The sequence below is a fragment of the Esox lucius genome, chromosome 18 (genome assembly GCF_011004845.1).
Source record: "Esox lucius isolate fEsoLuc1 chromosome 18, fEsoLuc1.pri, whole genome shotgun sequence".
NCBI lineage: Eukaryota > Metazoa > Chordata > Actinopteri > Esociformes > Esocidae > Esox > Esox lucius.
Window position 1 is genome coordinate 11473693 of NC_047586.1, and position 18214 is coordinate 11491906.

The 18214-nt window shown below is 43.5% G+C and overlaps 1 protein-coding gene across 2 annotated transcripts in view; it reads right to left on the bottom strand.

Annotated features, from left to right (window-relative positions):
- Positions 1-1918: 1918 nt before the first annotated feature.
- LOC105017786 (exostosin-1) overlaps positions 1919-18214 on the bottom strand; it is a 214498-nt gene continuing 198202 nt past the window's right edge. For both annotated transcript variants that reach the window (XM_020055998.2, XM_020055997.2), the window contains exons 10-12: positions 14065-14225; positions 3508-3679; positions 1919-2624 (exon numbers count right to left, since the gene is read on the bottom strand). In XM_020055998.2, the coding sequence (XP_019911557.2) occupies positions 2439-2624; positions 3508-3679; positions 14065-14225 (519 nt within the window). In that variant the 3' untranslated portion in view covers positions 1919-2438. The remainder of the gene's footprint in view (positions 2625-3507; positions 3680-14064; positions 14226-18214) is intronic.

Genomic DNA, 18214 nt, shown 5'->3' on the forward strand with positions numbered 1-18214 from the left:
TCTGGGAGTGATAGAGATCAACAAATCAATTCTAAATGCATTCATTCATATTCAGCATGGCTACCACTTGGTGTAAAATAGCCTTGACCTGGGTCCTCTTTCAGGGAGGCTCTCTTCACGGGCAGGTCCCACAGACACTGCATTGAATTACTTCAGGGGGAGCAGTGACATTATCATGCATCACTGTGAGAAGTGAAAGGACATCCAAGACACAACCCCAGAGACAGTGCCGAAAGCGAACCGGGCGGCTTATAGACACACCCTTATATATGTTTTTTTTTGCCCCAGACAGGGCAACTGGTTCTGCTCACTGGCCCTGCCTGCGAAAGAGATGGCTCACACTGAGGCATCTTCCTTCCTGTCAGATTGGATAGGGCGGTTGGAGCGAGCGGCCGGGGACTCGTGTGATTATAACCTCTACCCAGGACAGATAAATAATTGTCAGTTAGTATGTCTGGCTCTAGGGACCCCTGTCCTGTTAGTATGTCTGGCTCTGGGGCCCCCTGTCCTGGGCAGAGCAATAAGCAGATCAGGGTGGCCCACAAAACTTTAGTGCCCCACAAAACTACAGGCGCTTCTTGGTTGTCATCATCTAAACCACCCCCATAGTTAATCCAAGGTTGCTGACTGGTTCAAAGCTACCATAATCCGACCAAGTCAGAAATATGTATATAATGATGAAATGCCATAACCTATTAACTGTTTTTAACATTTGCAAATTTAGACCCTGAGCGTTTATGTACGGGCAGACTACATGGTTTCTGGGCCGGAAAACACTTTATTTCTCACCAGACTCCCACAGATGGGGCGGATTTTGTAATGATACTTGTTTTGTATCCAACACAAAGCTGTATGACTAGCGAAAAAGTTTATAAATTCAAGTAATTATTATTCAAGTATTTTAGTGTTTTTGTTTTATTTCTTTAAAAAACTCTTCAGCATTGTCGAGTAGGAACAAGCAAAAAGCTTAGTTTTTTAGTCTTCAGTCTATCCAATGCATATTAAAACTTAAATAACAATTCACAGGTCAGACTTGCAAAGATCCAGGCTCCATTTAAAACCAACACACAGGTGTCTCTTCACTGAAGTTTGAGCCGTTGCTGGGCAACTTGAGACTCAGCATTTTAAGTTAATGTTCAACGGTAACTAATACCCATTCACCCTAAGAAAAGGAAAGCTGTGGTGGGAAAGGTAAGATGGATGACATCCAACCCATATCTAGCATAGCAGACATTATTAAAACAGTGCCAATCTAATAATCTGGATCGCTACTCTGAACGTACCTAAGGAGTTTGTGGCTGATAGGGATTGTTGTGCAATGGCAATGAAGTCAGCGCGGTTATGGGCGGTGAGCGGGTTTGGGGGATGGGGGTGTGCTGTGGAGGCTAGGTTTGTTTGGCTCTCTGGAGAGACATTAAACAAGCTTCAGACCTTGAAAACAAAAGAAGCCTGTCAGTAGCGTCCCCACGCCCCAATCAAGGGACACACGGTATGAACACCTACCGAGCAAATCCAACAGTCGATGGCGAGTCCCACACCTGGGTTATAGTTAGGAAGGGTCACAGTGTGTGGTGTTTCTCCAGCACTTATACAGGCAGCCTGGAGGAGACATTGGAGTGGACAGCAAACAGATGTACTGAATCAGGAGTACGTGCTGAGGTAGACTTTGATGGGGAAAGTTGTTTGTTCAGGTTTAGCATATTTCACACTTCATCTAGACAAAGGAATATGATCATTATTTCCTCTAATTACAGTGTCTACTGTCGTAATCGCTGAAACAGGGAGAATGAAAACAAAAAGGCTGTATACATTTCAGCATCTTTTATGAGTTGCTTTTTGGCAATTTAAAGCTTTTTGGAGAGTGAAGCCAACAAAAACAAAAAGAAAATCTAAATCTAAAATCCAATAATCCCCAGAAATGAATGAAGGAAAGCAACAGGTATAATGTAGGAGATAAAAACTTTATAGATCTCATGGAGGACAAACACAATGTACTGTGTTCGTTTTAAGACCACACTGCCACAGAAAATATCTCAAACCCAACTCAAATACACATTGCAGGCATTTGTGTCCTCACTTCCTGGGTCCTCATTCAGAGAAGTGACAATGACAATTCAGTCTGATGTCAAAGCGTTTGAAAAGTTCCTTATATTCTTCTCATGACAACAATGATGACAACATCAACAGTCTCAACTCACTGACATGGAGAGAGCTGATCCAACTAGAGTTCTGAATCATATTCAATAGCCAAGACCGTCACCTCTGGAGAACGGTCCTGGTGTTGCATATTTCACATTAAATTAATCCATAGAGACTTCAGTCTCACTGACTGAACAGGCTGGTTTAAAGGCAGTTCACTTTACTTGCAGCTCGGAGGGAGATTTGAGCTGTACCCACACCAATGTTTTCTACCTGTGTGCATTGGGTTTATTCTGCGTTTACAGCCTCTCGATGTCCCTGTATTTCTTCCTCAGGATGGAGACCTGGTCCTTGAACAGCACAGGGTCCAGCCTCATCTGAGAGTGAAGCAGAGGCATGAACCCAAACCAGCCGCTGAATGAGTTCATACACGTCTGTCTCTGGGCAAAGTGGTCCGGGTCGGCCCAGCGGGATGTCTTAGAGCCCTGCGGAACAGATACCCAGACAGAGAAGATACATCAGTGCAGCACACCAACCACGCGCAGGTCACCGGGCTCAGTGAATTTACCGCGGTGTAAAAGCAGAAACATGTACTGTGAGGAGGATGGTGCATTAGAGATGTGTCCTCTGATATTCTGCCGTCTCCCCCTTCCAGAGACGGCCGGGACATACACAGACAGCTTCCTGCGAGGAGTGGATCCCCAGCACATCGCCAGGGTACAAACACAAAATAAAACTAAACGCAGTGACGGTTTTATTTCCGTTGCCTTTTAACTGCCGGCCCACTGATGAAGTGCGAGCCAAAATCTCGGTCCTGTGTGAGCCAGTCCGGAGTAACAAATCTCACGGCGCTGACCGTGGTGGACAAATTGGCCTAGAAAAGGAAAGGGCCTGAAGATACTAGGTGGTGAAAGAGATGGGAATAAATCCACCGTTACACTGCTGCCTACACAATTAAGACATTAATCACGGGCCTACAGTGCAGAGTCATCGGGCTGCCCAGAGCTGGGCCATCAATCAGACCTGACATGGGCCGGCCCGTTTTCTGCTCACACCGACCCGCCGACCGATCTAGAAATGGCCCAGAGGAGACGGCGTGCGGCGGCCCCCTCCCAGCGCCCACGCCCGCCTCCGGGGGCTCCTGATTGAACCGGTCTGTAGTCCTGACGTCCCCACCCTCACGTCCCAACTCACCGCACGCCTAACAAGCTCAGTGCACCTCTGGGATTAAAAAAAGGCCCGCCTCGGACCCGCAGGCACCGAGATTGGGCCAAGGACCGGACACCCTGGTGATTTCGGCGTTTGGCCTTCATAATAAGAGGGTGTCAGCGGGAACGAGCACACAGTTAGCGACACAACCAACTGTACCTGCTGCATCATGGTTTCCTTGTACTGCTTCTTCTGTGTGACTTTGATTGGTGGAAGCTTGGTGACGGCAGATACCAGGAAGTTCATGAGGATGTCCTCACAGTTGGACATCCGGTCCACCATAGTGAGAAGGCTGGGTGGCAAGTAGTGAGTGTACAGGTAGTGGTAGTACCTAGGAGCACAGAAGAAGGGATGGATGAAACTGCATAGACACACTGAATAATACATTATTGCAAATGGAAACAGCGGTGAGTATGATGGGAAATCAAATGTCCTTTATTTCATCCTCAGTGCCATTTCCCGAATGTTCACAATTCCTCTGGATGTGTTCCCTTGCTGTTTTCTATTCATGGATAGTCACAGAATGTGGGCGTTAATCTGTCTGGTGTATCCATCCAGCAGGACGAGGGGAGAGTTAACTCCTCCAGATAGTCCTCAGAGGAGCTACCCCTCGTTGCAGTCTCATCCACGTCTGACGACGCCCAAAGACGGATGTTTTAATTTCTCCGAATGAGCCACTTCTTTCCCCTCTATCTGGCAGCTCTTCTTGTGGCACGGCTCATTCCCCACCTGTTTATTAAGTTGGGGGCCCTGGCTGTATGACAGACAAATGATTACTGCATCTCCCTCACATCTTGTGTGTGGTGACCCACGGGCTTCAGTCAGTTTAGGGGAGCAGGGGGCCCACTGTTTTAGTCAGGTGTCAAACATGCAGCAGGATAAAAAAAAAAAATTTTTTTATATTGAGCAACTCAATATTCTTTCAAATGGACCTACATTCGTATTGTTTTTTGGAAATGAAGTAGAATCTAATCTAATATTGTTTTTAGATTTTTACTGTCCAGCTCACTAACAATCACCAAAAAAAAAAAACAGACATTCAGAAAACCTTGACAATTCCCAAAATTATTATTATCATTGATTTTGATTGCAAGAAATGTTCCATTTCACACCACTTGTTCAGAACCACCCCTCCTCTACTTTTCTTGGGAGTCCTGCAGGGCTCTTGGCCTCCGTGGTACCAGCGCCGTGCCCAGCGGGCCGAGCTCAGCAGTACATCACAGTCAGCAGAGCCAAGGTGAGGTGTCACAACCAAGGTCTGCTGTCAGCATCGTTTGTCTGGCCCGTCCACATAGGAAAGATGAGCACCTTCCATGCAAACTGCAAGCCCAGGCCAAGTCTGTTTCCCAGTCCAGCTATTTTTCCATGTGATGTTGTTGTCAGTCATCTTTTCAACACTCACCGTTTTTTCTCAGATCTCACACTCTGTGCGACTGTGATATCTTAGTTCATGTCGATGTCTTTGGATGGGAAATGCAGTGATCTAATTAATGAGACTGATTTGTTAATAGCGCTGATATGACTGTTCTACATTTTCTACTGGTGACTATCTGATTGAAACATTTGCCACTTGACTATTAGTACAATGCCTCAATAGACAGCCCATTTAGAGCTTTGAGTCCTGAATAATAGAGGCATTTTAAAACCACACAATAGAACAATGAAAAATGACAGAGTTGTTTATCTGCAACTGCCCGGAAAGAGATGATTTCAAATCTCTCATGAGAGGAAACGACTCCACAATTCAATTTGCTGCATGGCTTAATACTTTGAATTCATTTTGTTGAGGCATTGCATTTCACAAGCAAATCTCTCATGAAAAAAGGAAAGAAAAAAAACGTAATATGTTATTTCCTTTTCTATTACGCTTTATACAAAAATTGTCAGTGATGTGAGAGGAATCCGGATGAGTTTTCTAAATGGCACTTACCGTACTGAAAGAAGCAGACTGCTCCTGAATAAAACATATTTGAACCAGTATTGTCATCTCTCTGTGGCAACACGTATTGCAGGTACAGAACAATAAAGACCTGATCACGCCCATCCGTGTAAATTTAGTGAAAGATGCATAAGAAAGAGCTTACAGAGGTGCTGCTATACAGTGGGAGGATGTTAGCAGGTCCTGATATGTTTTAGGGCTTTATATAGCTACTTCGCCTGTCTGCCTATATATGCTCAAAGTAATCGGAAAGTATTACTGTTTGTACTGTTATTCTCCCTGCCATCTGTGCCCGCTTCTGGAGAGCAGGCAGGGGCACTGCACACACTCGTGATGGAACACAGCCCCTACTGAATTACAACTGTAACACATTCAGCTCCCAAGTTGTTGGCACCCTCGATGAAGACGAGCACAAAAAAAAATGAAGCATCCATGCACAAAAAAAAGAAAGAAGCCTCTCAGTTGAGAATTTTATTTCAAGTGCAGACATGACTGCATAATCGTGTGTGCTTTTATGGGACAAACAAAAGGCGGTGATTGGTAAAATGTGTGATGTTTTCAGTTAGGTCATAGATATATTTGACGCAGATATGATCTTACATGGATCACAAAGCTTGGGAAGGGCATCGAGCTCGAGAGGAGCAACCGGACGCTAACAGCTAAACCCAGTAATGTTTGAGTTGCAAATTAGCAACCCTTGAATCAGTGTAGAAAGACTGTCATCCTCAGATGTCCTTATCCAGTCTCTTCACTGAAGCCCTGGGGAAAGACGTGATGTCACAACCTTTAGTGACACGCCTTCGCAGCCGCCGCTTATTTCCAAGCTCACTCGATCCACGTCTATGAGGACCACTCGCCAGAGGAGAATCCACCGAGGATCAACAGAGGATCACCAGATTCTGCGAGACGGGGCTTCATCCGGCTCTCCTGCCCTGCCTGGCTTTGCATGATATCCAATGGTGAGCGGGCTATACCGTAGGCTGACACGATTAAAGCAACCTATCAGCTATAGTGGGCTTTTTCTTTATCGCTTTCTGGGGGTCCACTGTTCAGTGTATCTACCCTACATGAAGCGGAAGAGCAGGTGAAAAGTCTTCCAGAAGTCCTGGCCCTGCGGGTCCAGACACAGTGGGAAGGGGGCAAAATAGATATCTCCACAAGCTAATGATTTCCTGGCCGGTGCGGTGTTATCAGTATGAAATCACTACGGCTGGGAAGGCGAGGGGGAACCAGGGCCACAGGGGGAAATGCAAAACGGCGCTCTTGCCATTGGTGCCCCAGTGTGTCAAATCCCAACGGTGCATTCCAATCCCTCCGGGAGAAGAACATGGGAAACAGAAAATCCAAGCTTGATTAGCTATGCACACGGGGTTGCCCCCTGGAGAGTCGTTTCAAACCCTGTTTACCGTTATGCCTGAGAGGGATGGGAGCGTCATTACCGAGCCCGTCTGAAACCCCTGAGACAGAAATGTAGGTGCCTCCACTGGCACTGTGCTACTGTGAGGTCCGTGGGACCCTGTGTACTGTGAGGTCCACGGGACCCTGTGTACTGTGACGCTTGTGATGCGTCCGGCTCAGACCGAGAGAAGAGATCCGACATTGAACCCCTCTCATATTCCTGTGGCCCAATGGGATGACTACTAAAGTGGAAGCCATCAGAGCCACAGCCTCAGGCGTATTTTGAAAGAAAGCAAGTCTCCTCTGCGACACAGTGCCAGACAAGATCCACTGAGAGGCAGGTTTTGAATGAGACCGAATCTAGAGTTAAACACAGGGAAAAGATTGTCTTTGTGGACATCTGAGGGCTTTTTATTGTTTTCATTCTGCAACATAGGGCTGTCAGGGGTTTTAAAAGCAGCTGCCTGTGTTTCAAGACCTCGTCTCTTGACTGAGCACAAAACAGCCTGTCTATGTACTGTACTGTACGTCAACAGCTGAATAACAATTCTGTCTAAATGGAGGCTATGGCTGCATCTGTAAATCTGGTAAAATCTCACACCTCACCTTCCCTATGCTGAATTCATAGATCATCCCCTAAAAGGCCAATCTGAGAAATGTCCTGTCATGCAGCTATATAGAGAGAAGACAGATCCTGAGATCCAGAGATTTTCAGATCTTGAAATGTTGTACTTTGTGCTAGTTGAAGTGCCAATCACATTTTCATAATTCATAAAGCACTTTTTACATCAGCAGTTGTCAAAACGTGCTAACACAGATACCCAAACATCATTCAGATTTCGTAAATCTAAGATTGCATCAGTGCAGACCTTCTTCTTTGGAATTAGAATGCACACTGAAGTGCTGCGATTTCTGCTCTACATGATTCCCATTAGTCCTTTTCCTATTAACGATGTGATTTCTTACTTTCTATTCTCTATTAACAATACTGATTTCCCCTGAACCTGGGTATGAATAAGTCCTTGCAATCGAGGTCGATCGCGAAGTGTTGTCTGCATCCTCTATATATCTTTCCCTGTACCCAATTTAGCTCTGAGTGCTGACAGATTGTTTCGTCACAGTGCACTCTCCACAACAGCGCCCCCTGTTGGAGGAAGAATGTCCCATGTGGTGCCCTAGGCCTGCGCGGCCGACCTATACCGGCGTAGGGGTTCAGTGGTGAATCGCGTTTTAATCTGGGTTGTGTGACTGCGTCTTCAGTCTGTTGCCCTGTTGATATTTGATGACATTAGGGCTGCTTGTTGAGACAAGAGGGGGGGCCGTTAAATGAGCGTCCACCTGAACATTGTTTCTTTTCCTCCAGCTGTACACATATTATAGGTGTCCACCTGTGTCCCCCTAGAGCCCCGAGTGGACCGGACACTATGGTACAGTTCGTGGCCAATTCTGCACAGGGTGAGATATCAATGACGCGCATGCGTTTAGTCAAAGCTAGAGATCCACAGTCTCTCATAGTTCAAATGAAGCGGTGGAGTCACCAACCAAAGCAAAGTCCCAAGAAGGCACACGCTGGCTTAATGCGACTCAGAAGCCCCTTAGCACTGGCAGTGGGGGCCCCCCCTGGGGTGGATCAATCAATTCTCACAGGACACGCTGAAATGGCTGTGAGGTAAACCTTGATTGCAGAAAATAACTGGCCTTGCTCAGTGGGCACTAGTAGAAACATCAAATAATCCACAGTGGAGCTCTGTGAACTAACAATTTCCCTGTCTCAGCACGGCAATTTCAAAGCCTGTCTTTTACACCTGTGTACTGTTGTGGTGCCTTTGCTGACTGAATACGAGCAAGGACATTCCAAGCATAGAGATGGGAACTCTTAGGGGCCGACCCCAAAGACTCAAACTCTACAGCCATAGGTGACAGACCTGCCCATGTGCCTGGGACAGTAAGAGTGTGTGTGTCATATGACAGTTTCCACAGATTCCCCCAAATATGTGGAAAACATCAGTAAACCATGGACGCTTGGGCTAACGGGGTGGGGACAAAAAGATTGGTAAAGACCCTCCATGCGCATCCTATCCAGTCTGGGCTGGATTGTGTCATCTATGGCAAATGAGTATAGCACGCTCAGCGGCCATTGCTGCATGGCTGCCTGGTCTCCCATAAAGAAGTGCAGTGGACCTCGCGAGTTCTCTGCACTGCATGAAGACCAACACAAGCTTTGACGAACTGCCCTGAAATCTGAGAGACCACAGTGGGCTGAATCTTAACTGGGCTTTCCCCTGGAGTGTAGATCGGCAGCTGGAACGCCATAACCTGGGAGATAAATTGCTCCATAGCGGGGATCGAGCCATCGCTAACAGTAAGAGCAAACAAGTGCCCCCCTGCTTGTGACGTGCGCCACCAGACCATGATGGTTCAACACTTTTGGTTGGAAATGCTTTAGCAACAGGAAAATTGCTTGGAGCTCCAGGTAATTAATGAGCTCCGAGCTTTATGCCACAGATCGCTTTCCCCTTACTGAGTCTGTGTTGCCTCTATCACCATACACAGCAATTCTGTGCCCATTAGAGAACCGTGTCATTTCTTGCAGGAAATGCAGCGTTTCTCAGTACGGCTACCTTGAATATTTTCAGAACAGCATTACTGCAGCAGCACAGTGACTACACTCGCACATATACTGTATATATGTGTGTGGGGGGACATATTCTGTATATATTATATATATGTCATTATTTTAGTTGTTATTATTGACTGAATGGCGCTTGAGTGTCCTATCAGCTGTGTTTTGCCCTGAAACCATTGCCTTTACTGAGGACCACAATGGAAACAAGTCTTAGACCTTCTTGAATTTAATTTATCTATAGAACAGTGGCCTTCACGGGAACGTGACACAAAGAAAGCCCTTGCGGAAACCAAATCAATTCTCAGGTACAATTTGCAAGTGGGAGACTATGAGACCAAGTGGAAGAAGATTCTAGAGCATTTTAGCCTCAGCGCCAAGTGCTACGTTTGGTGCTATCCTAACGCCGCACATCATCCTGAGAACACCATCCTTATTGTGGAGCATGGTGGTGACATCGCCATCAGGGTGCTTCTCTGTGTCAGGGCCTGGAAAGCGTGGCAAAAATGGATGCAGCAATACACAGAGAGAAATTCTAGATGAAAACTCACTGAACAGACTTGGGAGAAGATTCATCTTCCAGCCTGACAATGACTCCAAACATACAGCCAAATAGGTATACGTCCTGGAGCGGCCCGGACCTCAATCCAATTGAGAATATCTGGAAAGAGTGGCTGTTGACCAAAGGTCTCCATCAAACTTTATTGGAGCCTTTTATTATTGGAACATTTTAACATTTTGAGTGGGATGAATACATTTGAGAGCCTCTGCACCTCTGACTGAGGCCCCGCGGGTTATTGTTGCACTATGCACGGCAACTGCATGTGTATCGGTTGCTTGATGTGACATTTTTCATGTGTTGTCAATTATGAAATAAAATCAATATGAAGTCTTGGGGTCCCTGCACAGGTTCAGTGTTCTAAGGCTTCTCAGGGAGTGGCGATATGTGCTCAGACGTAGGAAAAACCTGACAGCTTTCATTGCAGAAGTGAGGTTCCATGCTGTGTCCGGTTACAGACCCAAGAACAGAAACAGTTTGGGTGACTCTTCCATTACCAGTCAATTGTCCCTAAGCCCCCCCCTGCACATAATTGGTGCCGTGGTTCCCTTGACCACAGATGAAAAGGTGAAAGGACGCTGAGATAGCCCAAAGCTGACATTTTCAATTTGCAGGCTGTGGAAGAATGGTGCACGGACCGAGGATAATAAAATATAGCTGAAGAACAAAAGGCCACATGGCCATCGTGAACTGATGCTTCATCCTGGCAGACAAGGTAATGACCCCCCCTGAAGACCAAAAGGTTAACAGGAGAATACTTCTGGCCTAATGAAGACATAAAAATCCTTAAGATTGTAAGGAACCTAACGGCTCCACCAGCACAGGCCACTGTTTTATCTTTAACCAAGGTCAATAAAATAGGAATAGACAGTTTTAACACAAGAATGCAGTAAATGGTTTAAGCGCACCTTTAAGACACAGGCTGCTATCACGCTATTTGTAAGTAGAAACCAGTAGAAAGTACATTTCTCCCACGACACCGAGATATTGAGGGCCTTTAGTCCAGCCCCTGCTGGGGACCAGGAAGTACCCCCTACATCAGCTGTCCTAGGCCTCTGAAATGGGCACAATTGATCTGCCTGTTTGGAAGAATGAGGAAATCTCCTCCACCGAGGATGGGTGCCACTAAAACAAATTACATTATTATCCCCCGAAATGGGTTTGTAAACCCTTGTCATTGTTCTCAGTCTCCAAGGTGACACAGCGCGTGCGTGCCAATGTATGCACCTGGCAGACGGCTCCACAAAATCAAGCCGCAGAGGAAACACATTTCCATTCCCAAGTTGCTGGTAATGTCATTTTCATTTCCGCCACTATTTACACGCAATGCCTGGCTGTTTATTTACTGTGTTGACTATCTCAGTATGGTTAACACAGTTTCCAAAAATTTTGGGACGCTGTGTAAAATAGAAAATAGCACAAAGACAACATATCAAATGTTGAAACTGACATTTTTTTTATTGTTCCTTGAAAATATATGCCCACTTTGATGCCGACAACACATTTAAAAAAAGCTGGGACAGGGGCAACAAGACTTGAAAAGTTGTGTAATACAAAATAAGAACATGGTGGAACATCTCACAACTAATTAGGTCAACTGGCAACAGGTCAGTAACTTGATTGGGTATTAAAAGATCATTCCAGAGAGGATTGGTCTGTCGGGAGATGTGGAGGGGTTCACCACTCTGTGAAAGACTGCGCGGGCACATAGTGCAATAATTTAAGAACGTTTCTCAATGTAAAATTGAGTTTGTGGATTCAGAGAATCCAGTGAAAAAACTCTGTATGCAAAGGACAAGGCCAAAAACCAATATTGGATGCCCGTGATCTTCAGGCCTTAAGGCGACACTGCATTAAAACCAGACACAATTCTGTAGTGGAAATCACTGCATGGGCTCAGGAACACCTCCAAAAACAATAGTTTGTGAACACAGTATGTCGCTGCATCCACAAATGCAAGTTAAAACTCTACCATGCAAAGAAGAAACCAGATATAAACAAGATCCAGAAACGATGCCACCTTCTCTGGACCCAAGCTCATTTTAGATGGACTGAGGCGAAGTGGAAAACTGTCCTGTGGTCTGACAAATAAAAATGTGAAATACTTTTTGGGAATCAGGGACACGGTGTTCTCCGGGCTGAAATGGAAATGGACAATCCAGCTTGTTATCAGCACACAGTTCAAAAGCCAGCATCCTTGATGATATGCGGGTGCATTAGTACACATGGCATTGGTGACTTGCCCATCTGTGAAGGCACCATTAACGCTGAAAAATATATCCAGGTTTTAGAGAAACATATGCTGCCTTCCAGACATCCAGACAAACATCTTTTTCAGGGAAAGCCTTGCTTATTTCAGCAAGACAATGCCAAACCACATTCTGCATGTATTACAACAGCATGGCTCCTTAATAAAAGAGTCCAGGTGCTAAACTTGCCTGCCTGAAGTCTAGACCTGTCACCCATTGAAAACATTTGGCACATTATGAAATGAAAAATACAACAAAGGAGACTCCGAACTGTTGAACAGCTGAAATCCTATATCAAGCAAAAATGGGAATACATTTCACTTTCAAAACAACAGCAATTCGTCTCCTCAGTTCCCAAATGCTTACAGAGTGTTGTCAAAAGAAAATGAGACACAAAATAATAATAAACATGTCCCTGTCCCAACTTTTTTTATACATGCAGCTGGCATCAAATTCAGAATAGGCGTATGTTCCCCCCCCAAAAAAAGCAATTTCTCTGGTTCAACATTTGATATGTTGTCTTCCTACTATTTTCAAATAAATATAGGGATTAAATGATTTGTACATCATTGCATTCTGTTTTTATTTGCATTTTACTCAGTGTCCCAACTTATTCGGACTGAGCATTAAGCCGATAAAAAAAGGTGAGGGCACACTTCTCCACAACAGTAGGTTTTCATACATTTTGAACTTGACCAGAAAGTTATGCATATCTTCACACAAACATCCCCAAGCAAAAAATATTATTATGGAAAATGCGTTGTTTAATCCACAATATTTATAATAGCTAGTAACTAATAACTACATATTGAAAGAACAAAAATCACAGCAAAAAAAGACATTCCACCCACATCAATAGTGACATGAAACACATTTTGCTCTTTGTTTTAGAAACTTCACAAGACCAAAACAGGTTGTGTTTTGAACACTAATAATGAACTAAATTCGCTTTCCAACATGTTGTAAAACTTGTTCATGAACACAGAAGTATTGTTCAGTTCTGATTTAAACAGTATATGTTGCATTTATTGGAGATAAATCCCAATAATTTGTTGCACACGGAAATTCTAGGAAATCAAAGTATGCCTTCATTTGGTGATACATTTAATCACGGTTGATACATTTTCCCCCAGGACATTTTTGCCTAAAACCTGGTCGCCTCCGCCAAGATGCTGAAAGCTTTGCTTGGCTACCCAAACTTCCTGCTTTGGCCAAACACAACACACAACATGCAGACAAAATGCATTAAGGATCTGTTCTGACAGATTCTGTATGGAGACATGGTCTAACATCCCTCCCAATGTGTTCTCCAATCTCATACAACATTTTAGGAAAAAGGGATGCCAATCATTTTATTCTTCAGAGAAAACAATTACTTCAGGATTTTTTTTTAAACATTTGACAAAATGTTACCTTAAGGCATAGCTCTGTATTTGAATTCTATATATCTGATATACATATGCTTTGTTTGCACATCATCATCGAGAGTGACAATCATTTTTGAGGTGACTTTAGAACGCAGTATGAAGTTAGTGTACCTGTGATAGAACGCAGCACAGTGAGTATGAAGTTAGTGTACCTGTGATAGAATGCAGCACAGTGAGTATGAAGTTACTGTACCTGTGATATAACGCAGCACAGTGACTATGAAGTTAGTGTACCTGTGATAGAATGCAGCACAGTGAGTATGAAGTTAGTGTACCTGTGATATAACGCAGCACAGTGACTATGAAGTTACAGTACCTGTGATAGAACGCAGCACAGTGAGTATGAAGTTAGTGTACCTGTGATAGAATGCAGCAGAGTGAGTATGAAGTTAGTGTACCTGTGATAGAATGCAGCACAGTGAGTATGAAGTTACAGTACCTGTGATAGAACGCAGCACAGTGAGTATGAAGTTAGTGTACCTGTGATAGAATGCAGCACAGTGAGTATGAAGTTACAGTACCTGTGATAGAATGCAGCCCCTGTGAGCACCATGGAGTACTCATTAGTCCACTTGGAGGTGTAGCCCCATCTTGATTTGCTGCTGTCCCAGTAATGGCTGCGTGCTGGGTAGCCCACAATCCTGTCTGGGAAACTGTGCCAGACGAAGAAGGCAAAGTCAACCTGCAGTTCAGAGGACAGGGACAACATCTTAGAAACATTTTCATAGACTTCCTTATGCACTCAATGAACAATATAAGTTAGTGCATTGGTTAAAAAATGGTTGATTTAAATTCTGAATGTATATTTCTCAGGCATGTATATATGCCAAAAGGACTAGCAGTCATGCATGTTAAGAAAATATGAAGAACACGTTTACAAAATACTGTATAATACACAGTCGCAACACTGATATAGCATGAGACAGCAGAGGCTAAATGGATGGTCCCTTAAAAAAAGTAAACACCTTTAAGCCTCGGGCATACACAATTATGAAGAAATTAGACCACAAATCTAAAAGAAAAGGTTGGAAATGTCTCTCTTAATGTAGCCTTTGATTAATGTCTGTGTTAACCATTACCACTGCACAGGATTAATGATATCATGCAAATCATTTTGCCATCAGGAATTACTATAATGCCCTGATTGGGCCTCGCATCATTTGTGACAAACTGTGATTTGGCCCATTCATAATGTGTCTTAGTTAATTATGGATTGGAAATGGGGATGGAGATGAATGACAAGCACAGAGGGGGAACGTTGTGCCTGTAGAAACCTGTTCCAAGGACAACATGCATTTATCCCATATAATATATAAAATGGTTCTGGAAGGTTTCTATGAATCTCCTGATTGGTGTCTGTTGGTGTCTATTGACTGGAATCTGGCTGGGACCGTAGACAAATTATTTTCTTGGGGCTATGGAGTGTTACGGGTCTTTCAACAGACGCACTAGCCCAGGCGACCCAGTCGAGGGATGATTAGACATCGACATGTGTCCAGGTGACTGATTTACAGGCTCATTCTGCTGCCTCCATGGCATTGTTGACGGCTCTCCTCCTCAGCAGCCTACTGCAATAGGCCTGTTACTGACAGTTGATGACCAGCTCTTCCTGTTCGACCTCTTGCCCTTGTAGGGTTCCTCCAGACCACTGTCCCACTAGACTGTCAGCTCCTGCCGGATTATGCTCTTTGTGAGCTGTGAGACAATCCTGATGTCTGGTCTCGGAATGGTCTTGACAAGGTGCTGTGTCTCTCTAGGTTGGCAATAAGCTGCCACTTCTGAGCAGTCACCAGGAACCCCCGTTGATGGTTTGGATCTTGACCTTGACTGCTCTCCAGCTCTAACGAAAAGCAAACTTCTGATTGGACAGCCAAAAGCTCTCTCCCAGGGCTCTCTCCAAGAACTTTTATTGCAAGAAGCTCAGGATGTGCTCCAGTGTTCCTACCCCACAAAAAGATCATTCACAAATATCTATTGACATTTTAACTACTTGTGACAAGATATGCGGTGTGGTGTTAAATGATTGTTATGAAGAAACCTTCGGTCTACACAGGAGTAAGCATTTAGCCCTATTGTTTCTATGATCTGAACTGAAGGAAAGTAAACTCGATGCACTGAGATAAAATGATAATGTTAAGATAATGTTGTTGGGTAATGTTCCATGCAGTGATATCCACAGTTTATACAATATTATGCTGGGTCCCCAGAGACAAGTTGACTATTTTGCAGTCCTCTGCGCCCAGCTCTCATACTCAGTCAGACAGTGTCACAATAGGAACATTCGTATTCCATATCCTCTCTCACGGCATAATCATGTGATTGATGACTTTAACATTTCTAAATTATGGTTCTTGTCCAGTCACTGTTCCATGTAGTTATTGTAATACGAAAAGTCCCATTAAAAGTGCTCTACTCTCTCACATTTCAGTTCTTTTCAATTAAAATGCATTCAGTGTTTGAAGGGCAATTACTGAGACAGATTATTAAGCAGATGAGGGATTAGCTCCGACTGCTTTTGGGATTTTCCACAGACATCTGTACACTCCCCTTTTCCCCCGCCGAAATGTATATGTCATTTAACATTTGTGACATCAGTCCTATAATCTTACACACCATTATAATATTTACCCTTGTTGGAAGATTGACTTGCAACAATTAATAAAATGTGTCTCTCACACGCTGAGATATCTTAACACAATGTATCATCTTTTTGGAATTTCACATTTGGATAGCATAAACTGGCTATGAATCCAAAATATTTGACCTGTATGAAAGGTCTCAGAGTTCTTGTTTGGGGCTCTAACTAAGATTGTGTCAGTTTTAATTCAGGTCATTCATGGTGGGGAAATAGACTGATAAAAGACACAGTCTACTTTGAATGTCCATCATGTCTCAAAAAGATCTGAGGCATATACATAAAAAAATATCCTTTGCACTGACATTTTGGTCAGTTTTAAAGTTTTATAATTCCCAACCCAAAACATATTTTTAATATGTTACTCATCAGAAATTGCTTAACAGTGAAGCAACACAGTGAGTTTAGAATGGATAGAAGCAAGTGCAGAAAAATGCTATTAATCAACCACCAAAACTTTAATTTGATGCAGAAAACTATAGATTTTGTTATGAACTTGATTTAAGTTAAGTTCAATATTTAGAAAATAATAAACAACTCCAAGTCCAACTACATTGTGACAGCCAAGATAACTCTTCACATGATTGTAATCATTAATAAAAAATAAATATAATCTTCACACTGAGACATTCTGCTGCTTTGGTTAATTTAAGAACTTTTACAACTTACTGCCTAAGTCAATCAAACCAGGATTTTATTGTTTGACAGTGTAATGATCATTGCAGAGAGTAGCTTTTGGGAGAGGTAATAGGTTCCACAAACCTCCTGATTGCTTGAAAAGAACACAGGCTTTCATTTTATTTTTCATGCCAGATGGTGAATGCATGTATTTTCTCTAAATTGGCACCATAGTCACCAAAATTGCATTTCACAGCATGGAGAGATCTTTTAGCTAACTGCATCCAGATAATGAAAGCATTGTGAGGAAAAGGCTATCGTTTAAGATGTTTGGCAGAGTTGCCAACCAGTGACTCAATAAGAGGACTTAACAGGAATCTTAAATACAGCAAATGATTTCCTTTAGAGGGGCAATCAATCCATCCCGACCACAAGAGGTGAATTAGTTATTACTCTACGCTTGAGAAATGAACTCCATTGGGTTTTTCCAATGCAGGGATTTCTCTTATGGACAAGGGGTATGGAAATTACCTCATCAATATTAACATGAAATGTAAAATCAATAAAGGAACAGACACTTGGAGACAGGTACCAGACCATTTCACTGATAGTGTTTAATGGAGAAACACAGTGGTGGAATTTATCAGATGAGAGAAGATGTCCCTGTTGTTCAACAGGCAGAGCTATGTTAGTCAGAGAGGAAGGATTTCTCTGTCCTGTGAATGGTTAGTGGAAAATGTGGGCATTCATCTGGACCACACATGATCTGCTAATATAATCTGTCACTCTCATTCCCCTCCCACTTTCTTGACGGATTTCTTCTACAGAAGGTCATGAAAATACTGTTGAGTTTCTCTGTTGTGAAGAGAATGACCTTCATTCAAGTGTTCAAGTGTTTTTATCTATTTATATGTTTATGTGAAATACCAAACTTGAGTTAGTCGATTCAACCCTTCTTTAACAGAGTAACATTAATGCCTGGTCAAATGATATGAGAATGAGCCATTAAAAAGAGCTTTAGCGCTTTGCTGATTCCGCAATGTGCAAAGATTATACAGGCACTAATTGAAAAGCAGAAACGAGGACACGAAGCACAAAGACTGAATATAGCATAGCAACAAGGGCAGAGACACACAGTTCTGAATAACAACAGACTACAAAAGGCACACAGAGTTCCTTTAAAGATGAAACAATCAGTCGGTGTACATCTCCACACTCATGGGAAAGGGACTATTTTCAAGAAACTGTCTGGAGGTTCTGTCACTTCTTCGGTTGCTGCTAAATCTCACCAGTTGGCGTGGTTGTAAGTGTCAGTGTCAGATACAAGGCCCAGGAAACACTGTAGTTGATCATACTATGTACATTTTGTGCTGATTTTACGCAGAGACTAGGAACTCAATCAAACCTTCCTAGTTCTT